This window comes from Erpetoichthys calabaricus, chromosome 6 (assembly GCF_900747795.2).
Source record: "Erpetoichthys calabaricus chromosome 6, fErpCal1.3, whole genome shotgun sequence".
NCBI classification, from domain to species: domain Eukaryota; kingdom Metazoa; phylum Chordata; class Cladistia; order Polypteriformes; family Polypteridae; genus Erpetoichthys; species Erpetoichthys calabaricus.
The window spans coordinates 2,174,788-2,202,080 of record NC_041399.2 but is presented as its reverse complement, the minus strand read 5'-3'; the positions used below and the strand labels follow the sequence as shown (position 1 = coordinate 2,202,080).

The window sequence follows — 27,293 nt, the reverse complement described above, 5'->3', positions numbered from 1 at the left end:
GTTAAATTGCCTTTTCCTATAGAGTGCCTCATTTGGAAACCTGGCATATTCTTGATCTATTCTGGTAATTTTTCTGATTAACTCAGACACTTTCTTGGTTTACTGTTGTTTTTTATGAGAAAGATATGAAATGATCTGTCCTCTTAAAAATGACTTCAGACTTTCCCAGAGTATAAATGCTGAGACCTCTGAAGATGTATTTGTCTCAAGAAAATAATCAATTTGCTTGGATATGAATTCTGTTCAGTTCTCAGCAGCTAATGACAGGAGGTTAAGACGCCAGCTACAAGATGAGTGTGTAGGACGCAGTAATTTAAGCTCCAAGATCAGAGGGGCTTGCTCAGAGATAACGATAACATGGTACTTACAAGATTTGATTGTGGGCAAAAAAATGATTGTCTATAAGGAAATAATCAATTCTTGAGTAACAGTGATGTACAGGTGGGAAGAGGAGTATGCTCTTAGGTTAGGATTTAAGAACCACCAAGGGTTAGATAAGTTATGATCCATTACAAACTATGTAATTGTCTTTGCAGTATGTTATCGCCATTGTATCCGAGGATCTATCCAGGTCTGGATTTAAAACACAATTAGAGTCTTTGGCCATTATAATTTAGTGTGTGTTCACATTAGGAATACATTCAAATACATTTTGGGAAGAAAGCTCTATCATCCATGTTGTGTGCATAGATATTAATCAAAATCATTTTAGTTTTGGATTAATTGCCCATCACCATGACATATCACCCTTCAGAATCACAAATTGCATCTAACGCTACAAATGAAATAGTTCTGTGTATTAAGATTCCCACATTCCTGGTTTCCTTGGTATAGTAGTAAAAAATTTAGCCAGACCACTCTCTTTACAACCGAAACTGGTCCTTGCTTAATAAGTGAGTCTCCTTTTAAAATACTATCTTGGCATTTAGACTTATCAAGTGCGAGAGTACTTTCTTTCTCTTTAATTCATGATTGAGACCCTTGACATTCCAACTCACAAAGTTCACTATTTGGTCATGGAAATACTTCTTCTGAACTTTTCTTGACATTTTGTAGTCTTAGGTTAAAGTAGTACATTGTGTATATGATAAGTTTGATATAGATTTCGTATTATTGCCAAGTGATACAGCTATGGAGCATATTGTTATGTTGTCACTAACGGTTATTGGGGTATAAGGGATAAAATAGTAAGAGCAATGCTCCTCTTTCTCTCCACCCCCTAGCACCCCTGTCCCTCCCCCCATCGTGCCTCTGCAAGTGAGGCAAGCCACACTTCACAAACTCCCGCTCCTCTGACATGCCAAGCGAAGGAGCACGTCTAGAGCAAAATGAACCCCCAGCAGTGTTGTGAAGAACGTTAAAGCTGAGATATCTTGTGAATATACAGTCCAATTACAATTGACTAATAGACTAATAGACTAAAAGATAGATAGATAGATAGATAGATAGATAGATAGATAGATAGATAGATAGATAGATAGATAGATAGATAGATAGATAGATAGATAGATAGATAGATAGATAGATAGATAGATAGATAGATAGATAGATACTTTATTAATCCCAAGGGGAAATCAACATACTCCAGCAGCACCTTACTGATAATAACAATATTAAATTAAAGAGTGATAACAATGCAGGTATACAGACAGACAATAACTTTGTATAATGTTAACGTTTACCCACCGGGTGGAATTGAAGAGTCACATAGTGTGGTGGAGGAACGATCTCCTCAGTCTGTCAGTGGAGCAGGACGGTGACAGCAGTCTGTCGCTGAAGTTGCTCCTCTGTCTGGAAATGATCCTGTTCAGTGGATGAAGTGGATTCTCCATGATTGACAGGAGTCTGCTCAGTGCCCGTCGCTCTGCCACGGATGTCAAGCTGTCCAGCTCTGTGCCTACAATAGAGCCTGCCTTCCTCACAAGTTTGTCCAGGCGTGAGGCGTCCCTCTTCTTTATGCTGCCTCTTCAGCACACCACTGCGTAGAAGAGGGCGCTCGCCACAACCATCTGATAGAACATCTGCAGCATCTTATTGCAGATGTTGAAGGACGCCAGCCTTCTAAGTAAGTATAGTCGGCTCTGTCCTCTCTTACACAGAGCATCAGTATTGGCAGTCCAGTCAAGTTTATCATCCAGCTGCACTCCCAGATATTTATAGGTCTGCACCCTCTGCACACAGTCACCTCTGATGATCATGGGGTCCATGAGGGTCCTGGGCCTCCTAAAATCCACCACCAGCTCCTTGGTTTTGCTGGTGTTCAGTTGTAGGTGGTTTGAGTCGCACCATTTAACAAAGTCCTTGATTAGGTTCCTATACTACTCCTTCTGCCCATTCCTGATGCAGCCCACGATAGCAATGTCGTCAGAGAACTTTTGCACGTGGCAGGACTCCAAGTTGTATTGGAAGTCTGATGTATATAGGCTGAACAGGACCGGAGAAAGTACAGTCCCCTGCAGTGCTCCTGTGCTGATGACCACAATGTCAGACCTGCAGTTCCCGAGACGCACATACTGAGGTCTGTCTGTAAGATAGTCCACCATCCATGCCACCAGGTATGAATCTACTCCCATCTCTGTCAGCTTGTCCCTAAGGAGTAGAGGTTGCATGGTGTTGAAGGCGTTAGAGAAGTCCAGAAACATAATTCTTACTGCACCACTGCCTCTGTCCAAGTGGGAGAGGGATCGATGTAACATGTAGATAATGGCATCCTCCACTCCCACCTTCTCCTGGTATGCAAACTGCAGAGGGTCGAGGGTGTGGCGGACCTGTGGCCTCAGGTGGTGAAGCAGCAGCCGCTCCATGGTCTTCATCACATGTGACGTCAGAGTGACAGGCCAGAAGTCGTTCAGCTCACTAGGACATGATATCTTTGGGACTGGGGTGATGCAAGATGTTTTCCAAAGCCTCAGGACTCTCCCCTGTTCCAGGCTCAGGTTGAAGATGTGTTGTAGAGGACTCCCCAGCTCCAACGCACAGACCTTCAGCAGTTGTGACTATACTCCATCTGGACCCACTGCTGTAATTGTGGGTTGGGGAAAACTCTCTCCTATGCTGGTATCAGCAGAAGGATGGTTGGAGGGTGCAGTACTCCAAGGTGAGAGTGGGTTGGGGTGGTCAAACCTGTTAAAAAAGTTATTCATCTGGACATCATAATGACATTTCAATGGGATTCAAATCTGGGCTTTGACTTGGCCAGTTCATTATCCTCAATTTCTTCTTTTTAAGCCGTTTATTGGTGGATTTGCTAGTGTGCTTCAGATCATTAATATGTTGTAAAACCCATTTTCAGCTCAAGTTCAACTTTGGATAGATGGTGTGGGAGGAGAACTGGCATCCCGGATGAGATGGGGAAGAAGCCATTACTCAGATGGGAGGCAAGTGCAAGAGTGCAGACAGATTGGTCAGCGGTGCAAAAAAAATCAACTTTGTACCTGCTTGGTGTAAGTTAATGGTGGGACCAACAGAAGCTGTGAGTCAAGAGTGGTTCCATCTTCCATATGCCAGGCGGCAGTGGTCCTCGTTATGAGAACACAGTTGCGAAACCCACAGGGGTGCTTGGGACTTGGAATCCAGAAATACAGCCCTGTCGGGGTCCCTTGGGATTGAGAGATGTTGCTGTCAGGGGAAGACCTCCCTACTTTCCTTATGGCCTGGAAGACGTGGGTCTGACATAAAAAGGAGCCTACAGCCTTACATAGCAAAGTCAGAGTAAGGAGGCAGTGAGAAACACTCAGCTGTAGGAGAAAAGGAGGAAGAATTGTGACAGTTGTTTGATTTATTGCATACTTGTGGCTTATTACTGGAGAGGGGATTGGGAAGAAGTGCGTGGAGAGAATAAAAAGCCTTTACTTGATCCTAATAACGTGTGGTGCCTTACTGTGTCTGTGGTTTGGGGCTCTCCAGAGCCCCCTCATGGTCACAATGGCCACAAATTCTCCTCAAGCACACTTTGATGAGATGCAGAAATCATTGTTGACTTGACGACTGCAAGCTGCCCAGGCTCTGAGACAGCAAAGCAACCACAAACCAGAACATTTCCATCACCATGCTTCACATCTGGTATGTGGTTCTTCTCCTGCAATGCTGTCTTTGGTTTACGCTAAATGTGTCTACAGTTACTGTGGCCAAACAACTCCAGAGCACACAGTTCCAGGGCGCATGGTCTTCGCCTAGATGTTCAATGGTGAGCTGCAGTCTTCTTCTAATGTTCGTTTTAGACAGCAGAGTCTTTCATCTGGCACACCTTCCAGGCAGGTCCAATTTCTCCAATCTCTTTTTGATTGTAGAGCAGATGCTGGCACAGTGACATAATTCTTTGCAAGAGCTACCTGTAGATCTTGCAATGACATTTTGGAGTTTTTGGGGACTTCTTTAAGTATCAAATGGTCATCTCTAGGGTTGAGTTTACTGGGCTGGCCCATCCTAGAAGACACCCTAACCCTAACTCTGGACAAATTGTAGTCATTTGAAATGGACACCAGTTGTGGATGATTTTAATTACAGTGGAATGATTGATTATAAATAATTTGGCAATCTTTTGAAGTCCCTTGGTAGACTCCTAGACATCCACAACCTTCTTTCTGAGGGTCCTAGAGAGCTCTTTTGATCTTTGCACACACGTCACTAGCAAAGAGAAAAGCAGACCCTTAATATCTGACGGTCAGGTCCACCTGCAGACTTCCTAAGGAGGACCTAATCATTGGCACCTAATATGAACCACCTGATTCTAATTTTATGGATCTGAAGAGGTGCCAAATATAGATGTGTGTTTACTTTTTCCATCTGACAAATGTGCATTCTTTTAAATCTAGATTACGGGAATAAATGCACCCACGTGGACTGTATGTGTCATTTCTTTAAGTATATCACCTTTACCTGTAGGCCCTGTTTGCCTGAAGATCAATTGTCTGCCTGTTCAAATATGCCGAAAAAGTCCACAGTTTGTATGGGTTGTGTGTACTGACCTTTCACATGATTGTATCTTATTAATACTGTTTTACAATATCGTATAGAACTTCAGCCATGATTTGAGCAATCTTCATTTCATATAGTGCCTTTCAATTGTGAACACCATCCCCAAGTCCAGATCCAGATCCATTATATGATTGTTTAAAGCAGTTGGATCATAGGTGGGCTTTCCGACTCTCAAAGGGCATTGCAGATCGAACTGAACCCACAACCACAGGGCAGAGGGTCCAGTTCCTTATCCATTATATCATGCCACCAGCCTCAGATGTTCTCATCATCAAAAACAGAGAGGATGCAGAGCTGAGCATGAGCTGAGCCTTACATTTCTTTAATTTATACATCAAATGTGTTTCCACCCTAATTAGCGGGTCCCAGCTGTCAAGTCCAGTTGAGCAAATCAGCAGTGAAGTGACGCCATTGCACTCTTGTGTTGCAGGGATCGGCGGACTCCTACACTAGCCGTCCATCTGATTCAGATGTTTCTTTGGAGGAAGACAGGGAGGCGGTCCGGAGAGAAGCAGAACGGCAGGCCCAAGCACAGCTGGAAAAAGCAAAGGTAAGACCGATGGGGCGAACCAGGGGGGACAGGATGCCACCAAGATGGCCGTCACTGGGCCTGTCACATTATCAGACATTCTGTCAGTGAAACCCAAGGAGGAGACTTCTAGGGGTGGAGTGCCATCCAGGTGAACAGGACATCAAGGAGGTTCACACCAGCAGGTCTCCGCTGCTTGGCTGGTATACATAGAGTGTGACGTTATGTGACAGCAGGGGGCGCTGGGGGGACAGGGAGGAGATTCGGAAGGGAACTTGAACTCCGATGGAGAGGAGGGTTGAGGTTGTGGCATTTGGTCCAAGTCAGAAGGCCAGGTAGGGTAATGGAGGTGACATCTGCTTTTGTATGCTTCTATGTGTTAACCGCGGATTCACTTGCATATTCAGACCCTTCACCCTGTTGCAGACTTGCGCTCAAATCATTGAAATTCATTTTTTTCCCCACTCGTCCAGCAACACTCAACACTCCAGAATGGCAAAGCGAAAACTGGACTTTAGACATTTTTACAAATTTATTTTAAACAAAACACTGAAATATTCCATTGACTCAAGGATTCAGACCCTTCACGCAGCACTTTGTTGAAGACCCTTCAACAATTCTAGCCAGCAGTCTTCTTGGTCTGACACCACAAGCTTCACATTTAGGGATTTTGTGGTGGTGTAGATCTTACATTTACTTACTTGGCTGACTCCTTTACCCAAGGCGACTCCCAACATTGGACCCTCAATCAGTTCAGTTTCTTTTGGTTTTCCAGATGGAGCACAGGCAGGTCAAGTGACTTGTTCAGGGTCACACTGGTGTCAGTAGTGGGATATGGTTTGAAGTCCACACTGCCTACTCAAATTCTGTCTAGGTGGCTGGAGACCATCAGTGGACATCTCCAGAGATGTTTGCTTGCGTCCAAATCCAGGCTCTAGTCATTGAGTTGTCCCTTAGTCACTCCTATGTTCACTTTCCTATGTGACACTTCAGCTCAATCTGATGTCCAGAGCACTGTGAGCAGATTTTCATTAAAGATATCTCAGCACTTTGGTCCATTCAGATCTCCTTCAGCCCAGTCTAGTCTCCCTGTGTCTAATGCTGCCACCATCTTGCTTCACCATTGTGCTGGTAATTATACAGTGCCAGGTTCCCTCCAGACATGGGATGGCACTTATTTTGAGTTCTTCAGACCAGAGAATCTTGTTTCTTGTCCAAGTGGCCTTCCAAGTGTTCTTTTACTGAGGACAGACTTCTGACTAGCCACTCTGTCATAAATCAAAGACCAGTGGAGTGCTGTAGTGATGGTTGTCATTCTGGATGTTTCTGCCATCTTCACACAGGTTCTCTGGAATTCAACCATCTGATCTTTGGTCACATCTCTTACCAAAGCCCTTCTCCCAGCCTGGAGGAGACATGGTTGGTCCAGACTTCTTCCATTTAATAACTATGAAGGTCACTGCACTCTGGTGAACCTTTAGTGCTACAGGATTTTTTTGTTTTGTACTTTTGTAGTTTTTTTGCAGTTTTTTGTACTTTTCCTCTGCGTTTTTCCCAGTTGATTCTGGGGTCAGTCAGCGGTGTGTTCTGCTCCTATTCTCTCAGTGCTTTCATGGACTGGGTGTTGTGCAGATTTGTGGGGTCCAGTGGCTGGGGGGCATCTGTTGGTGAAGAAAGATTCACTGATCTTGACTTTGCTGACGATGCTGTGATCTTCAATGGAGGCTCTGATCGGGGGTCTTGAGAGACTGAGTGAGAGCTCTGAGTGTCTGGGCTTGTGAAGGTCCTGATAAAAACCAAAGATCCAGGCCATTAATGACCTCTTAGGCATGGCCATCAGCAGTGTGTCTGTCTGTGGAGAGAGTGCCGACCTTCTCGAGAGGTTTACTTACCTCAGTGGTGACATTCATGACTCTGGTGACTCTTCCTATGATGTCAGTACATGGATTGAGAGAGCATGGGGGGTCATAAGGTCGCTGGAAAGAGGTGGGTGGCGCTCCCGATATCTATGCAAAGGGACGAAGGTCCAAGTCTGTAGAGTCCTGGTGCTTCTTGTTTGTGAGACATGGACGCTATCCAGTGACCTGAGATGAAGACTGGACTTCTTCAGTACTGTGACTCTTTGAAGAATCCTTGGGTGTCACTGGTCTGACTTTGTGTTGCTCATGGAGTCTTGAATGAGGCACATGACCTGCATTGTGAGGGACCATCAGTTACAGCACTACGGCCAAGTGGCGCGATTACCCGAGGGTGACCCGGCTAATTGCTGATGACTAAGTGGCTGGAGCAGGGCAAGGAGACACCCATGCAACACCTGGTGGTGGCAGATAGAGGGTAATTTCTGGTGGGTGGGACTCGATGGTGTGATTGCCTGGAGGGTTGCCAAACAGGATCCTAAGCTGTTTCATCGTGTGGTGAGTGTGGAAACGCGCTGTACCCGTGCCTGCTCCCCAACCTAACCTGACCTGTAGTTTTCCTCTGATCCGAGCCTCGACACAATCCCATCTCTAAGCTCTGCAGGAAAGGCTTTGGACTTCATGGCTTCATTTTTTGCCGACCTGTCTATAGTCAGGTGCCCAGTCAAATGAATTGACCATAGGTGGACTCCAAGAAAGGTGTAGAAACATCTCGACGATGATCAAGAGAAAGGGATGCACTGGAGACAGACCTCGAGTGTTGGAGCAAAGGGGCTGAGCGCCTGGATCAGTTTAATTGTTCAGTTTATATTTCTACTAAATTTGCAAAGATTTCTAAAAGCGTTGTTTGCTTTGTCATTCTGAGTGTTGCTTGATGAGGGAAAAATGAATTGAGATGATTTTAACTCAAGGCTGCAATGTCACAAAATGTAACAAAAGCGAAAAGTCGGAAGACTTCCTGAAGGCGCTGTATGTACATGTATAGGTTTAGGTATGATAGCTGGGTGTGTGTGCGAATGCTGTATATATAATGACCTGTAGGGGGAGTCCTACCCGTCAGACCTGGTAGATCAAGCTCTGCTCACCCCCAAAAAAGACAAGCATTTAAAATGTGCTGACTTAAGTAAAGCGGAAACGAACTCCATCCATGTCCCTTTCATCAGAACTGGTCACCAAACACTTTCGAAAGGGATCAAGTTTTATTGTGCACTTTATAGTGCCTTTCATCAGAACACATGATCATCAAGCTCTTTAGAAAGGGGTCATGTTTTATATAGTGCCGTTCATCCTAAACGTTGCCCCCAAATACATTAGAAAGGCATCAGTTGTGGTTTCAGCTATGTTGCTCTCTGGTTCATAGATTTAGTCATTCGGTCACGGGGGGAGTATGCGGTCCCCTAGTGGTGGAGCGCCGAGGTTCACAGACTGTCGTTCGACGAGCTTAACGGTGATAAAAGACGCGTGTCGGTCCGAGAGCTGAGTGCCATCCCGCTTCAAGCACCGATCGTAGATGTTCCTCTTTACCTCTCCTGACCGCCACTCCTCACAGCCGAACAGAGAAGCACCTGCAGAGTCGTCCGCGCCGTGTGCAGATGTGGATTGTGCGCCTGCGCGAAGCTCTGTAGTCCCGGCAGCTCACGTCTCCCGTACCTCGACATCCTAATGGCTGAGCGAGGAGACGGACGTTTGTGAGTGTAAAAATAAAAAAATGCCAGCAGCTTCTGTAGAAATTAACAAAAGAGCAAATGACATACCCCGTAGACGCATACGGGACGGTGAATACACGCGCACTGGGGGGTCTCCGCCACACTCAGAACTTAACGGCTGCATTTCTGTGGCGCTAACATTTACCAGCCGAACGCCGCTGTGATCCACTATGTCTGTCGTGTTCGCACGTTGCCAAAGATTTTAGCTCGAGACCTCAGCACAGACTTCAGATCTGAGCTGGGTGTCGTGTTTAAGAATGTGAACTCCAGTTAGCTAGCAGTCGCACACCCATCGAGGCCATTTCTTCATCCCTTGAATTGGAATCTGCCGTCTATGAAAGATATTGAGCCTCCGCAAGCCAATTTGAGCTTCACTTTTAACTACTTAATATTCTAGAATAGTATTAAGAACAAATAAATAATTCTGTACCCTGCTAATACATGAAATTACATTCCATTATTACTGTTCTTTTTAATAAGATTTGTTCAGATATATTTACTAAGCCATATTTTAATAACTAACTAGAAAATCTGAAAAAATGACTGAATGTAAATGTCATAGTGGATGGATGACATGCCGACCCTTACCCGGCTGCGAAGCCATCACGGCAGGACAGCTTAGATGGAAGCACATCCCGGATGGTTCCTTATCCTATTCCCAGTCTGGGTGACAAAATAATTGATGGACTGGGAGATACTGTACAGCATATAAAGAGCAGTCGTTCCAACCAGTTCATTAGGTGGCAGTGTTCTCCTAGGCTGCCCCCAGTTTGGACACCCACAGGGCTGCATGGGCCATGTAGTTCAGAAATGAAACACAACCCTGTTGGGTTCCTCCAGGGGGCGCTACTGAAAAATACTTCACTGCTCTATGAAGCTTCAACCTGACCCTGAAGTGCTTCCTGGCTGGAATCTGAAAGGCACCGCAAGTGGAAGAGGCCATCTTACCTCACTATTGGGGTCAGAGTGGGTGGAAGAGGACAATACTTACTGGAGTGGACAAGAAAGAATGAAGTATGGATGGACAGACAGTATTGTGGTTATTTGATTATAAGAGCCTGCAAAAGGAACAGTGTATAAGTAAAGCACTCTTGATTTGAACCCAGGACTGAGTGGGCTCAACTGCGTCTGAGGTTGGGGCTCCGTGGCACCCCCTACTGGCCACACTGCACCTGAATATTGTGCTGTGCAGACATTTTCTTGCTGTTTCTTGCCTCTCTGGACTTCCAAATTTACTCTTTTTGTCTTTGCTGATGGCTTCATTCTTGCTGCTATGTGTAATTTTTATTTTTGATTTATTTAATAAGCAATGCCAATTTTTCCTTCTTTTAAACTGTCAAGTAGATGCTGTGCCACTTCTTATTGTCGCCTGTTTGTGATGTTTTCATTATTGGAGTAGCATGGTGGCATAGTGCTTAGGGCTTCTGCTCTGTTTATTTAAATTGTTGAAAAACATTCAGTTTTGCTAAGTATTAATTAAAGTTCTTGGTCTAAAAATGTTATTTTCTAAGTCAGTAATGGACCCTGTTTTGATTTGGGGTTTTACTTTTGTGGGGTGTTATATATCTGCAGCAGTGCTTGAAGTTGAAGTATATTACTGCCGCTACTGGGATAGGCTCCAGCAGACCCCTGTGACTCTGTTCGGGACAAAGTGGGTTAGAAAACGACTGACTGACTGACTCTGTTTATGGCAATACGGTAACACTGAAGACTGGGGGTCCCTGTGATGGTCCGAGCACTGAAGTGATACACTAACGAAAGGTGCCGTCACTCGATGTGGAAATTGTAAGAGGTGTTGGTGAGCAGCCATGGAAGATTCTTCATGAGAAAAATAAAAATTCTGTGCAAGGTGTTAACTACACTGCAATGCACGTGCATGAGGTGTATTTTATTTTATTATATTGCTGCTGCTTTGCAGTAAGGAGACTGTGGAAGATTGTGGGTTCGCTTCCCGGTTCCTCCCTGTGTGGATAGCGCTTTGAGTACTGAGAAAAGCGCTATATAAATGTAATGAATTATTATCATTATTATTACTATTATATGGTAATTAAGACCACATCAAGTAAGTCATTGATTGCCTTTCACTGCTGGACACAATTTTGTTTTTTCCATTTAAAACGCATTATAGAAGCGTATTGCACTGGAATTCATGTCCATCAATTGCATGTTGTACAGAAAAGCAAACGTATTGGATTTCGCTTAGCGGCCGCTCCCAGTGAATTGCATTGCGATTCAACAACAGGCATTAATCAGCCAGAACTGAATGTAATCATCTGACCAATCGGCGTCAAGAGACGGGGCGAGGGGCGTCAACAGTTAGGGTAGGAGGTGTACCAATCACGAGTGGCTTCACCCAAGGCGAGAATAACATGCGTTATTTAAACAAATTTCAATTCAAACTTCTCACCGTTTTGGCTAATCGCGCCACATTTACGACACTTAATCCCTCCTTTTGACACTGAGCGCTCGTTTGATTGCATTCAGTTTTGTCACGATTAACGCGGGGTCTCGAATCAGCCGCTAAGCCAAATGCAATCCGTGCGCTCAGCGTTTCGTCGGGGCACGCGATTTCTGGACATGAATTCAGATGCAATATGCTTTTGAAAATAATTTTAAACTTGACATTAAGATTTCGTGCTATGGTGAAAAACTTTCAGTCAGTTAGTGGGGATTTTGTAAAATGAGGACGCGATGAAACCGTGCAAAATAAAATGCACCACGTGCACGTGCATCACATTGCCAGGCAGTTAACACGCTGGATTGCATTTTACTTTCGCACCAATTAAGTCCCGGCGCATTGTTGTCTTTACGGCTAATCTTAAAGCCCTCGAGCCAGACCGCCACGTGCTCCCATCGCCTCCTTAATTTCTTTCACTTTATTAAACGTCAATGGATTCGCGTTACCTTCTTTCACCTCCCAGCTTCCCACCACACGCTCGAGCGGACGGCCCTTTGGAGAGAGCATGCGTGCGCCGCTGCCTGTGACGCTGGTGAGGCAGGCCCGCTGTTGCCATGGCGACGTGTCCGCGCGAGCGCGCGTTGCGCGGCCAGATGTTATGTAACGTCTGTGACCTCAAAGCGCCGCCTCTGGAAGGTAACGGGAGTGCCAGGGGACTTGGACTTGGGCACATTGACGTTACTTCTTATCCTGAAGAGGAGGAGGAGAAAGGGCTGGAGTGTGACTCTGGTTTTTAATTAATTAAATTTGAACTGGCTCTTGTCTTTAATAAACATGTTGGATTGCAAGGACTGTCACATGGTACCAGCACCAGCCCACCTTTGTCTTAGTTCTGCAGTCTCTTTTGCCACACGAGTATACTTTGCCTCCTTTTGCAAAGGGTGACATATAGTGCCTTTGAAGTTACAAGCCATTTACAGCCTCTATTACCTTATATAGTGCCTTTTGTGGTCGACCTCTATGAGAGGAGTTTTACATTTTTATTCATTTGGTGCATTTTACTTAACTCAGTGAAGCACAAGCCCACCTTACAGTTGATCCAGCAGTAACTCCAAGATGTCTGAGCCTCTCAAACTCTGTTATAGTGCACAGCACTCTTATTCCTGCCTTACTGATGCCGTCAGTCACCCTGCTCACTCCTCACTCTCTCTATTCATTTTTTTGTAATACCTTAATTTGCTGTCTAGATATCAGGTATGTGTGTTTGGGAGTTGGACCTGTCATGGACCGGTCATGGACAGATGACCCATCCAGGGTCGCCTGCTGCCCGATTGAGTGCTAAGCACCACCAGTAGCCTTTTGGATTCAGCATACTGCGGTCAAATCCTGCACCCTTCTTTGTGAAGTCATCATGTTGTCCCTGTGTCCCGGGTGTGGGCATGAGTGCCATCTGGGTGGGTTACAGCCTTGCACCCAGTGCTGGCAGGAGAGGCTGCGGCCCACCACAGCCCTGAACTGGATTGCGCCAGTCAGAGAATGTTATGTTTGTAAGCTCCGCCCACCGTCTCCAGATTGACCTCCTCAGTTTATCTCGCACTCTTTGTCTGGTGAGCAACAGAAACTCCCAACGTCCACCACAGCCGTCAGATGGTGCCGAATGTTCAGGTTACTGAATGTTCAGATGGCCGCTGCGTCCAGCAGACATCAGGCTAGCTGTTCCTTTTATTATCCTATCAGTTTTACACTGGGGCTCTCATTCCTGTTTTCCATTTTTTTTCTGGTGGGTACAACGAAAAAAAAAATCAAAGCTAGAGATTTTTTTTTATTTATGCCTTGGGAATTAAACTAAATTTTTGTATGTCAGGCCTAAAAAAAGCATCACATCCTGTTGGCAGAGCAGAAAAATGGCAGACGTCTAAGACGGCAAGCACTGTGGCTTAGTGGTTAAGGAGCTGGACTTCACACCCTGAGGCCCGAGGGTTCAGGTCCTACTGTGTGACCCTGAGCAGGTCACTTCACCAGGCCGGCGTCTTCAGTTGGAAAAACACAAAAAGAAAAGGCACCTTGGATAAAGTCGAGAGCCATATCCATTCGTCCATCCATCCATTATCCAACCTGCTATATCCTAACACAGGGTCACGGGGGTCTGCTGGAGCCAATACCAGCCAGCACAGGGCACAAGGCAGGAACAAATCCTTGGGCAGGACGCCAGCCCACCGCAGTCAGCCATGTAAGTAAATATAAATGCTGAACTTGGTGTGAGGTCCACCCGTTAAACAGTCCAGTGTTATTTTACATAGTGTGACCAGTGGGCAGACTGCAAGGAGCCAAGGGTACCCCGTTTAGACTTTGTACCAAACCAGAAACCAACAAAATAAAGCACTTTGGTGTGCTTGGCACGAAAATCAGACATACTGAGCCAGAGACATAATCAGATAAATGCAAATTAGCGGGAGCTCCGCCTCTGTTGTCTGTTGGGATCACTTCATTTTATTGGGGGGCGGAGCCTGCTTGGGACTGAAGGCGGGGTTAGGCTTCTTCCTTGAGCTGCCTCTCTGAACTGCAGATGACAGAGAAGCCAGTGTTAGTGACAGCGCCCCCTCTCGTCCTGGGGTGGCAGTGATTACCTCGAAAGATACGGGAAGGTGATCTCCTGGGACACGTGTGTGATAACGCCACCTTTCACAAGTTCGATTACTCACTGGTCCTGTTTCCTTTCAGTTTCTTTTTGTGGATTTCATTCCTGCCAGTTCTTCCTTTTTATTAGGAGTGTAAATGGAATCAAAGGGGTCCTCACCTCGGAGATGTGCTGGCGGCACTGCTGACCCCTGCAGGACACATCAGGTGAGGTCTAGTTGGCCGCCATGCTCTCTTTCTAATTGTGATCTTCTGGGGCGCTTCCTGGTAATGCTCCGAGTCGAGATGAGGCGGCCATGTTTAGTCACATGATATTCTGATTTGCATAATGACATTTAGATGATTGCAAATCGAAGCACAAAACAACAGCAGCAGGAGCAGCGGCTTTGTCTTTTATGATCCTTCAGCTGCTCTCCTTAAATATCTGGGAGCTCCCCATCCTGCCCTTCACCATTGCTGCTGTTCTGAAACAGTCGGTTTAATAAAGTGGTGTCGATGGCCTCGGCGGGAAATGATGTGAAATGTCACTTGAGACTCCCGCTGGCCCACGACAGTTCTCCACTTTTAAGAAATTTGCAGCCTTTCACAAAACAAGTGCTGACTTTGTCACGGTGGGTTACGGAGGCCCAAACTGGCAACTCAAGCCATTTAAGAATCCATCTATGACACAATAAGGTGTGCAGAAAGTGAATCCACGGTCTGACGCCTCTGTCCACAGTCTCTTATCTCCGTGATATTTTTACACGTAATGTCACAGGCAGATGAAGTGACTCACTCCGTGACGCAGTGTGATGCAGAGGTGGGAATTGAACCGGCATCCCTGGGGTTTCAGGTCCAGCTGCCCTTTTCACACGTCACTGGTGCAAGTGACAAAACAACGTGACTTGGCGGTAGCAGCGGCCTGACTGCTCGTGTCCCCAGTCACTGACCTTTCACGGTGACCCACTGCAAAGCCTGCTGTCCAGTAAATGAAGTGACGTTAACACTCCGTGACGCAATGACAGATTGACAGATCAAACCGGAGCTTCACGATGGACTTCCACACCACTCCACATAACGACCTCACCTTTTATCCATAAACCCGCCACAAGAGGGCGCACTATGCTGCATCCTGAAGTTGATCTACGAAATACAAATTAATAATAACAAATAAAAATGAATCTTAGAATAAAATATCAGACACTGCAACCTCATAACACAAAGCTGACATTCCTTCAAATGCACAGAAGAGTACAAGACTCAGCCGAAGCAGTGCTTTGAAAAAGTATTTGCCCCCTTGCTGGTTTCCAACTGCTTCATTGTTTCTGATTTCCAAACATATTTAGTAGAATACAAATAATAATAATAACAATGAAAATTCAGATGTGAGCGTCAGTAGGCTTTGTGCACTCGGAATCAAGTGACCTGAACTGTTCTCTAACATTTCAGTAATCATTTACCGCTCTGATGCTGATCTTTCGGAACATAAAATGGTTCATTAAGATAGCAATTGATGAGAAGAATTAATTACAGTATTTGCCATAATTCTCGAGATTTTACCAAAAATTCATTTGAGGATTCCATTCAAGTGCCACTTTTTCTTGCACAATTTGGCTCAAAATCTAATCAGCACATCCAGCCAATTTAGCACTAAACCGTCCTCAAGAAACACACACACGAGAGCCGTCGCTGATAGCCACATGACGAACCCCCTGGATTGGGACCCGAGTGCAGCAGGTGACATCTCAGCACCACACTGGAACACTGTGAGGTTTTTAAACGGTGGCTGGAGTGGCAATGGTGGCACAGTGGTGCAGTGGTAGCGCTGCTGCCTCGCAGTTAGGAGACCCAGGTTCACTTCCCAGGTCCTCCCTGCGTGGAGTTTGCATGTTCTCCCCGTGTCTGTGTGGGTTTCCTCCGGGCGCTCCGGTTTCCTCCCACAGTCCAAAGACATGCAGGTTAGGTGGATTGGCGACTCTAAATTGGCCCTAGTGTGTGGGTGTGTTTGTGTGTGTCCTGCGGTGGGTTGGCACCCTGCCCGGGATTGGTTCCTGCCTTGTACCCTGTGTTGGCTGGGATTGGCTCCAGCAGACCTCCGTGACCCTGTGTTCGGATTCAGAAGGTTGGAAAATGGATGGACGGATGGATGGATGGAGTGGCAATCCTGCTACAAACCCACAAGTTTTCCAAAACCAAATGAAGATTTTGGTCAAAGTCAAAGTCCTGGCCTGAACCCCATTGAGATGTTGTGGCGGGACCCTCATTATTGAAAACCCTCCAATGTGACTAAATTCTGTACAATACAATTTATGTTTTTATAGCCCAAAAATCATACAAAAAGTGACACAATGGGCTTTAACAGGCCTGCCTCTTGACAGCCCGCCCAGCCTTGACTGTCTCAGAAGACAAAAAAAAATGGAAGAAACCTCGGGAAAGGCAGTTCAAGGAGAGACCCCTTTCCAGGTAGGTTGGGTGCACAGTTGGTGTCAAAAAGAAAAAGGGGGTCAATACAATACAATAGAATACACAGAAGAGAACACAAGTCATACTCAATACAACATAATAGTAAAATAAAAAGATTACAAGTATGGAGCAGAATTTAACAGTAGATGATATCCCATAATAGAATTCGGATTTGTTTAGAGTCCTGGAGACCTCAGCCATCAAGCTGCCTCCCCCAATTGGCCATTCCATAGCTAAGAGAGCACTGGGCCAGCCAATCCGATGAAAGGACCCGTCTACCCGACGACTCCTGTGATCCTCCATCAGGGATGACTTTACCTTAGACAGGCAGAACAACTTGGCAGGTGGGCCGTGGGCACCAAGTACCACATTTGAGTACAAAGAAGGGAAACAGATAGGTGAGGGGTAGTAACAAATTCTAACTCTCATATTCCTTATGTTTTAGTGCTAATGACAGTCTGTACGGTTAATCAGCAGCTCTAGTCAGGGTGTGTTAAACAGAAGCAGTGAGTCTTCAGCTGGGATTTGAAAGCTGAGACCTGAAGGGGCATCTCTTATAGTAGCAGGCAGACCACTCCACAGTTTAGGGGCCCTGGAACTGAAAGCTCGACCTCCCATTATTATTTTATTAATCCATGGAATCATTAGCAGACCAGCATCTTGAGCTCTTAATGTGTGCTGTGGTAATCTGCAGTCCATAGAGAAGGCTGGGCCTAAATTTCTCCATAGCACTACCACCGACTGATCTCCTGTTACCGAAAGCATTTGATTGCAGATGTTGCTTCTCAAGGTGACACAAGCAAGTATTAAGTTTAGGGGACAATTACTTTTTCACATGGGTGACAGAGGTGTTACTGATCTTTTTTTTCTGTCATTAAATCAAACGATCATTTACAAAACAGTGTGCTGTGCTTACTCAGGTTCTCTTCTTGTCTTGAGCATGGGAAAGGCGCTATATAAATAAAATGGGTTTATGTGAATTTCCCCTTGTGATTAATAAAGTATCTATCTATCTATCTATCTATCTATCTATCTATCTATCTATCTATTATATAGTGCCTTTCTCATCTATCTATCTATCTAAATAAAATGGGTTTTAATTATTGTATTTTAACAAAAGTGATTGGAGATCAGAAACAATAAAGTGTAATGCAGTGGTTCTCAATCTGTGGGGCGGGCCCCCCTAGGGGGGTGTGAAGTAACAAAAAGGGGGGGCGCAAAGATGTGAAAAAAAGAATACAAGAATTGAAAATATGAAAAATACATCTATTGAAACCAAAACAAATTAACTTAAACTACACTCTGATACTAGAAAAATAAAAATAGAGTTAGATAAATGTCGATTAAAGTTAAGTAGGTATAATAAGATATGCATCTATAATATATCATTAATTAAAAAAGAACAAATTGGTATTAGTGGGCTCCTTTCAAAAAAACGTTAGGGGGGCGCGATTAAAACTGTTATGAAAACTCAGGCCGCAAATACTTAAAGGTTGAGAAACGCTGTTGTAACGGATAAGCAAACATAAAGGAATTTGGGAAGGAGGCTCATACTGTTTCACGTCATAATTGTTATTATTTTCATACAGCGCCTCGCGGGATGAATCAAACCAACCCCCCAAAAAACTCCCTCCATTCCTTCATTGGCAGGTTTATTTACAGCCCCACGGGGAGCCAGCAGTGGCAGTATACAAACGTCATAATCCTTACATTTATATAGCGCCTCTCGCGGGGGCTATAGCCTCCAGAAATGCGCACCGGTGCAGTTCTGTGGACGTGTCTGAGGTTAGCGCCCCCGTGTGGACCTGATAAGGCGGTGTAGGCAGGCAGCCCTCAGTACCACCCGCTCTCGCGCCTTTCCGCAGCCGAGAAGGACGTCGTCTTCGTGTCTTCTACTGTTCTGTGTGTGTGCGTGTGTGTGTGTGTGTGTGTGTGTGTGTGTGTGTGTGTCTGTCTGTCTTTCTATTTTTAGCGTTTCACGTCTCCGCCTTCGCCGCGCTCCGTCTGGCGTTCAGCTGATTGGATTCTTCTCTATTGGCTCACCTGCCATTCGTAGACTGAACTGCCGCGTGTCTCTCACGCCTGTGGCGTTCAGTGAATCTCTAAAATAGAGAAACCCCTCGGTTGTCCGCGTTCTCACCGAGGATGAAGCCAAGCAGAATCTTGAGTCCCCCAGGGGTCGAAAAAGCGGGGAGGACTGGTAGACAAACCCACTCACCGTCAGACAGGGCGGTCTTCACACCGCAAGGCATCGCCAGCAACGCGTGAGTGGGCAACAAAAACAAAAAACAAAAACGGAGCGTTGCAGTCGGGGCGAGCGTCCTCACTGGTGGGCTGCCGGGACCGCGGTGATGTGCATCTGCGGTGTGAATCTCCGTACGGCGACCCCTCAGTTTATGTAAGGGCCGAGAATTTACTATAAACGCCAACGCCCACCAGCCAGGTGACTGACAAGCGAATCGTGCATTTCTACGGAGCTGGGTATTGGGGCGCCTTGAGTAGAGCCGGATTAAGACCTTCAGAGGCCCGAAGCAAATCCAAAATGTCAGTGCCCCCATACATGTGATCTGCACCCCCTCTCAGTACACGAGTGAACGGGAGAGCCGACCTGCCCAGGAGAAGAGCGATCACGTGAGCCTGCAGTTACCAGATTGGAGTTTTGTTGTATGTACTGTAACCTTTATTATTCCTATTTGTATTATTGTCTATACTGTATATGAATGTAATTTGTTCATTTAATGTAGGCGCCCCTTTTTGTGGACCCTTTCTCAGCTGCACCATCACCAGTTTTGCACCATGTGGCCCACAGTAAATCAGGCAATGGAACATTTCAGTGGTGCCCCCTTTCCCTTGATGCCCTTAGCATCTGCTTATTTTGCTTAATGGCTAATCCAGGCCTGGCCTTGAGGGGCTACACAACTAAGGGACGCCGCTCCTTCAGTTCAAATCCCACGTCCAGATTGTATTTGTGAAAGCTTTGCACCTTCTCCCCGTGTTTCTATCACATATCCGAAAGACGTACGTGTTAGGTGGACCGTGCACAGCAGCATCAGCTAGGGGGGGATATTTGTGTCCATCATATACATGGCCTATTGTGCCGACCCCCCGATTGTCCATTGTGTAGTCCCTTTGTCCATTATATCTTATCGAGCACCTGACCAAAGTGTATAATGATGCGTGAAACCTCAAGGGGGGCACGGGACCCACCCTTCAACTTTTTAACTTTCAAAGTCAACAAGAGGGGGGCCAAAACTCTCAACCAGCAGAGTAAGTAATTCTCCTGCACCGGACTGGTTACCGTTCCGATAAGCTCAGGACCCTGAACCAGATTAAACCGGTCTGAGAACGTGACGGACCCTGGCTCTTCTAATTGTACTACTTGTACTTATTTTGTAAGTGTGCAGATATAGCGCCTTACAAATCAGGTGTCGCAGTTTTGAGAAGTTTAAATTCAACACACCCTACACACGCACAAATCTGAAAGGAGCTCTAAGAGAGATCGAGTCGAGGTGTTGGGGGCTGGAGACACGCACACAGGTTCAAGTGAACATGTCTTTTAACTACAGACCCCGTGTTTCTTTTCCTAATTCCCTCTCATAAGTGCATTTGAAGTTTGTCTCATTTGCTTCTCAAGTCTGCACTGTTAAGCGAGGATCCTTCATAGCTTGTAAAGAAAGTGATGTTGAAATGTTATTAAGCGTATTGTAGCCCCCCGAGGGAGACCAGCAGGATTACGAGAAGCTGAATGGCATTGTCATGTAGGGACACGACCAGCAGGTGGCGCTCACACCCCAAGGCTGCAGTAGAACCCCTGGGCAATGACGGTGGCTCAACTAGTCGGTGGGTTGAGTGACCAGAATTCAACAGGGGGCACAGTACCTCTAAATTTATATACTGTATCCTTAGTGCTGGGGGTCCACAGTTGCTGGTCTTGGGGGTCACCTGCTGTTCTTTCCATTACTGTCTTCTGCCTGAGGCAGTTTCTTAATCAAGTCCCACACTGGCACTTCTGAAGTTTTGGGTTCATCCAGTGCCTTGTGTCTGAAGTGAGGTCACCAAGCAGAGTTGGCAGGTAATCACACCATTGGAGCAAACCCTCCAAGGGCCCACGATCCATAGTCTTCCTCACTTTGTGGAAGGGAAAGTGTGGGGATCTAAAGATTGAAAGGCCACTGAGCGGAGGACGGTGCCCATATTTAGGCCCATTGTGGGCCCATTCCTTGTCATTTAAGGTAAGGAACGAGCCAGCGGAGGAGACAGCAGCGTGACTGCTACTCCATTCCGACTTGGGAAGACATGATGAACACTCCCTCTGCTTATTTGTTGCTTTAAATCACTGGATCAGAGCCCAAAACAGTGGGAAGGAATGCCAGGGAAATATTTCAGTCTTGGGCATTTTTGAGTTGGTGACCACGAGTGACCTCTCAGTCCTTTGTCTCTGTTTTCAAGTATGCCGAGTGCCACTCTCTTGTTTGTTTTTTCCCAAATTTCAGCTTTGCTTTTATGTCCCTTGTCCCTCCCACTGGCCATCAGTGTGCCTTAATTTAGCTCCCAGATGACTTTTCCGGAACGATCTTCATATGCCAGGCATTGCAGCTCTACATACCCAGACTGGGTTCCCTCCTTTTGTCCTCTCAGTTGTTCTCCATTTTCTACCTGCTTGAGACACACAGGGCTGTGTCAGTTGTAATGAGCGCATGTGTGCGGCGCCCCCTACTGGATGGGCACCATTCCTATCATATTAGACTGTGGCTTGCCACGACCCCAAATCAGACTAGCAGGGTAACAACGGCTGGAAATTTAAAGCCAAATGAACTCCGGAGCTTCTGACAGTGGACACGGAGACACAAATGCAATGAGTCTGGACTCAAGTGCCCACCTGCCATCTTGGGGGGATGACCACACCACACCTTGGGCTGGGCCGTCCCTCATATTGCTTTGCTGCTGACCTGCAACAAAGGAGAATTATGGGATAAAGTGAACTTTCATTGTCAGCCTTAGCTTTATATAGCGCCTTTGTCAGGTAGCACCACATCCTTTGTTCACACACTTCATTTTGCACAAATCTACGCATGATGTTCTGTTGGCTGCTGTAACTCTGTGAGGTCTGCAGAGTGAGTCAGAGCCTGGGAGCCTCTCTTTATAGCGCCTTCCATAGTAAATAACCCCAGCAGTCCTTTGTTCATGGAATTAAAATGCTGAATGTCTAACATTTTGAACCTGAAGACTTTGAGTATAGAAATATAGACCAGAATACAAAGTGTCAGGACTTGGGTGCCCACCTGCCATCTTGGGGGACCTACCACGCCACACGTTCCTGATATGAAGTTCTGTTGGTTAACATGACTCAGTGAGGTCTGCGCAGTGAGTCCATGCTGGGAACTGAATTCATATAGCGCCTTTCATAGTGAAGACCTCCCAGCACTACATTCTTTATGCATTTTGCTTAGCTCCTTTCTAAAAATGAAGTTCTGTTGCCTACTATGACTCGGTGAGATGCCGGGACCTGAAGCAACATCTTTGTAACTGTTATATACAGTAGCGCCTTTCATGGGTACACACCATCCAGCCGTCCGCTTTCATGCTTTTTCTTTTACGTTTTTCCACAAATGACGTTCTGCAGGCTAAGACGATTCAGTGAGGGCTGTGCAGTGGGTCAGGGCTGGGAATTGAAGTCTCTATCTTTATGAGTTGTATATGGTGGGTGGCCACCAGGGGGTGCTCCAGCTCCCCAGAACATCTGACACAGCAGACACAGGCACGAGTCCAGTAACACTCAAGGCTTTTATTGAGGTGTGGGAAACTCTTTCCTTTCGTTGCCCACACAACAGCAAAGCACAGTACAACAGGCACCGTCAAACAAACCACACTTTGTCTTCTCTGAGTCTCTCTGTCGCCTTCTCTCCATCTTCCACTTCCAGTCCTCCACCGGCAAGCTTCATCCCTCTTCCCCCCAACTCTGGCACCCTGAATGAAGGCTCCTTTTATGCTGCACCTGTGAGTTTTCCAGGTGGCTCATTACCAGCACACCTGGCGGCCCCCACAGAACCCAACAATGCTGTGCCAAACTCCAACTCCCATGGAGCCCTGCGGGCACCTGAGGTACCAGTGCAACCCAGGGGGGCTGCTATCTAGTGTCCTGTGCACATCTGCCCTCCCGGTCCCAGCCAGGAAAAGTCGCCAGCCAGCTGTCAAAAGTGCCTTTCACAGTAGACCCCTTTTCAGAAGGTCTTTGCACTTTCTTTCTTTTTTACACTTTCTACAGATGGCGCACCGCTGGCTTTAGTGACTCAGTAAGCTGCTGACAGGAGTGGGCATTTGTGGGGTCATATAGTGCCATTCATTGTTCAGTGAGCTGCAGTTTTTACACACTTTTAATTCAAGCAAGTGAAATACATGACATGGGGTCTCACACGGGGGAAAGTAATGTGAATTGAACTGGCAATTGTGTTCACCCACTCCAGCCACTAGGAGGCGCCTCCGTTTTTTTTTTTTTTTTTTTGCTGTCGTTTAGTTTTGCAGCAAAGGAAAATGTAACACTCTGTTTAAAAATCACACACTTCACGGTCAGAGTCCTCCCCAACTCTGCTTTATATGTTCAATAAAACAGCCACAATTTTATAGAATTTATGTGCCAGGTGACTTGGGTGACATTTGTGAAGTGACATAACCTGATGTCGTTTGGTGACACCCCGATACCTGCAGTGAGGCTGAAGTGTACTGCTTGTCCTCCGGTGGATGTCGTGTCTGCGTGTCTCGTTCTCCTCTCAGTTGTAAATCATCTTGTCATATAGCGCCTTTACTGTGCTGTGGGGTGGGTGGGGTGCAGTCAGTCCCTTTGAGTTCTCACAAGAATTGGTGATGTGGTCCAGTGGCACAAGCCCACCAGCTGGACATTAACAAGTGATATGTAACTGATGAAGGACATGGACGCCAAGTGACCGTCCCGGGGTGTGTGACAAGAGCCTAGGATGGAGTGGGCTCATGGTGGGCTCTGCTGGTGGTCTGAGGGGTTTTTTTTTGTTTTGTTTTTTTTTTCCAATATTTATATATTGTGCTATTTTTGCATTTTATGTTATAATATTATTGTAATTTATGCTAATTCAAATGGGCAGGGCCTGCATAAAAGCTATTCAAAGGCCTGATAGGCCCCAGCCTGGCATTAAGGCATTCGCTTCTGCTCATTTTCTTTGCCTCCCATTTTGGATTATTTCTCTCTTGAGGGTTTTCTAACTGAGAGGTTTCAGTTGAGTTTTTTTTTTCCTAACTTTTATTTTTATTTTTATTATTTTTGATTTTTTTTTAAATTTAATTTCTGTTCAAGCACATAGGACCAGATATTTCAGTCCTTTAAATAATCCTAACTGGAGTCACAGCATGGGGATCTTGAGGTGGATTTTGGTGGGTGGTAGGCATTTCTCAGGGGTCATCAGGTGGGCACAACTGTGCACCCTGGCGTCTCAAGCATGTGAGCACCTACAGATACCCCTAGATGATTCTGAGACCCAGCCATCATCACTTCTCCTCATCCAGACCACTGCCTGCTTCGCTTGCTGTTTTCTGTCCAAAAGCTGCCGCTCATCCTGGCTTTGGACTCCCAGCCCCATTAGCAGCCTGGCCATGGAAGAAGATAGATAGATAGATAGATAGATAGAAAGATAGATATATAGATAGATAGATAGATAGATAGATAGATAGATAGATAGATAGATAGATAGATAGATAGATAGATAGATATGAATGGCACTCTATCTATCTATCTATCTATCTATCTATCTGTTTATCTATCTATCATCTATCTATCTATCTATCTATCTATCTATCTATCTATCTATCTATCTATCTATCTATCTATCTATCTATTCTATCTATCATATAGATAGATAGATATTCATATAGATATAGATAGATAGATAGATAGATAGTAGATAGATAGATAGATAGATAGATAGATAGATAGATAGATAGATAGATAGATAGATACTTTATTAATCCCAAGGGGAAATTCACATAAGCCACAAATCATCCACTTTCTGTCACTACTGCTTAGCATCTCTGGCCACCTGGGCATGTCTTTCTGCTCCTACACCTTGCTGACTGCGTCTTCCCCAGACGTTGTGACCTCTCACATTATTACAGCCTTCCACCTCCTGGACCACAAGACCAAGTCTGATCTGAGGGCTTAGCCAGGGCCTGTTAACAGCATTATTGGGCACTGGGCCCCTACCTACTCAACCACTCAGCAAGTCACAACATACATACATTAACATGGGGCCCCTATGCTCAATGGGGGCAACTGCCCAGCGTGCCCATACGTTAAGACAGCCCTGGGTTTAGCGGCTATCTCTGGTGGTAATGTTAGCCCTTCATCAAGGTCAGCAGTCCTATTCCAGTCACAAGCTGGTTCCAGTATGCATGATGCCATTTGATGGACTGTCCTTGCCAGACAAAGGAGATCCTCGCTGTTCCAGTTGTTGAGTTGTTTTTCAGCCTTTGCTTCTCCTCAACAGATGATAAACATCTGAGGACCTGGCTGTGCCTCCATGTGTACCTTCCTCCAGTAATTGGATCAGCTTGAGGTTTGCTGTTGTTCCACACAGTGGACAAGTGGGGTCTTCACAAAGCCACTGATTCAGATTTTTGGGAGTTGGGAGAACGTCATAAACCGCTCTTATAAGAAAGTTTTTCATGCTGTCTTCCTTCTTCCCAAAGACATTTTTCTCCGTGTTCTCCCACCTTTTCCACTGTTCCTGTTTTACTGGAGACGCTGCTCTCATGTGCCTCCTTTGTTCCTCCTGTTGATGTACCAAGATTCAATGCCTGCAAATCTGAGTGCTGCTTATTACCTTTCCTAATGGACTCTGCTGGACACCCACGTCCTTGCTGTTAAGGTGCTGGGTGACAAATCCTTGATTACTCCATCACAGCATCTCCTGCCTCACCTTGGCACACTTGGACTCTTCTGCCAACCCTATGACGGGCACTTCCAGAGCCTCTCTAACGTCACTTTGTTATCTCCTGGGCTGTGGAGCTTCTGTGTGCTCCTGTTCTGTGGGTGGAACCCCAGGAGGCGGGCCCACTGTGACATCACCATTGAGGGACCGCCCTCTACCTTTATATTCTTTATATTCTATATTATATTATAATATATGCATTAGTATTAGTAGTAGTATATAATTTATTATTATATTGTAATATTATTAATTCAATAATTAATATTATTATTATTATTAAATATTATATTATTACATTATATTATTATTACATAATATTATGACAATATAATTATATTATCCATCCATCCATTATCCATGCCACTATATCCTAACTACAGGGTCACGGGGGTGTGCTGGAGCCAATCCCAGCCAACACAGGGCGCAAGGCAGGAACAAATCCTGGGCAGGGCAACAGACCACCACAGAGCACACACAAACACACCCACACACTAGGGACAATTTAGGATCACCAATGCACCTAACCTGCATGTCTTTGGACTGTGGGAGGAAACTGGAACACCCGGAGGAAACCCACGCAGACACGGGGAGAACATGCAAACTCCACGCAAGGAGGACCCAGGAAGCGAACCCAGGTCTCCTAACTGTGAAGCAACAGCGCTACCCACTGCACCATCTGTTGGAATGACAGAGACAAATGACAACTGGATGGACACATGGGTACACAGACTCTTATATTTTTATTGATGTAGATTCTTTATTAAGCTCTTTTCCCCATGTCATAGTGCACTTCATGAATTACCTCTATAACATACAAATCAAAGGAGCTCCTGGTAATGAGGCAGAAACAATGAAATGGAGAAGCCAGGCATTCACTCAAAGTATACAAAATGACTGAATGAAGGCTCTTCTGCACCGGATAGCCCCAGTAGGGACTCACTCTGATATCTCCCTCAGATTTAGGGGTGACTCTTTACTAGTGTGCCGGATACCAGGGTACCCCAGTGATGGACAGTCACCTTCTCCAGAATTGCTTCCCATCTTTCTCTACTGCCAGCAGCATACTTGGTACTTCTTTGCACCCTTTATATTCTTTACATTCTGCTGGATGAGATGGCTTTCCTCATTGAGTGTTCCTTTGTGAGTATCGCTTCCCCTTAATATTTCCAGTTTTGTGGACTTTAGTCTTCTGTTTTTTGAGATTTGTATTGGGACTTGATTGGTTTGGATTGTCTTTGAGGTAAAACCCTTTGACTTCCTCTTTGCTTGTTGCTCTATCCTTTAAGTAGATTTTTCCAGTCGTTAAGATGCTACGCTTTGGGTTATCGCAACAGGCCAGGGGTTTGCAGTCATCCTCTCCCTTGTCAGGTGACATTTGCAATGTTTTTAAGTTGTAGTACAGAATAATGTTTGCTGGTTTGAATGCAGTGTATGCAAAGTGTGATGTGCAATGAACTTGAACTGATCTCTTTGTAAGATGTTCTCTTTCAAGTCTTAAAAAAAGACCTAAAAATACTTAATTACCCCCCAAAAAAACGCCAAAACGCAAGATCAATGAAAGAGTTTGAAGAAAACGAGGATGGATGGATAGATGGGTGTAAAAAGTGAGCTTTCTTCTGTTCATTTGCTTATTGAGAACACATTTGTTTCCAAAGAGCCAACTGCACAGCTTCTTCTTTCGGCTACTCCCGTTAGGGGTTGCCACAGCAGAACCTCTTTGTCCGCATATTGATC

The 27,293-nt window shown here is 45.5% G+C and overlaps 1 protein-coding gene across 6 annotated transcripts in view; it reads left to right on the top strand.

Annotated features, from left to right (window-relative positions):
- LOC114653175 (voltage-dependent L-type calcium channel subunit beta-2-like) overlaps positions 1-27,293 on the top strand; it is a 235,806-nt gene that overhangs the window by 155,808 nt on the left and 52,705 nt on the right. For all 6 annotated transcript variants that reach the window (XM_051929257.1, XM_051929258.1, XM_051929259.1 and 3 more), the window contains one exon: positions 5,408-5,527. In XM_051929257.1, the coding sequence (XP_051785217.1) occupies positions 5,408-5,527 (120 nt within the window). The remainder of the gene's footprint in view (positions 1-5,407; positions 5,528-27,293) is intronic.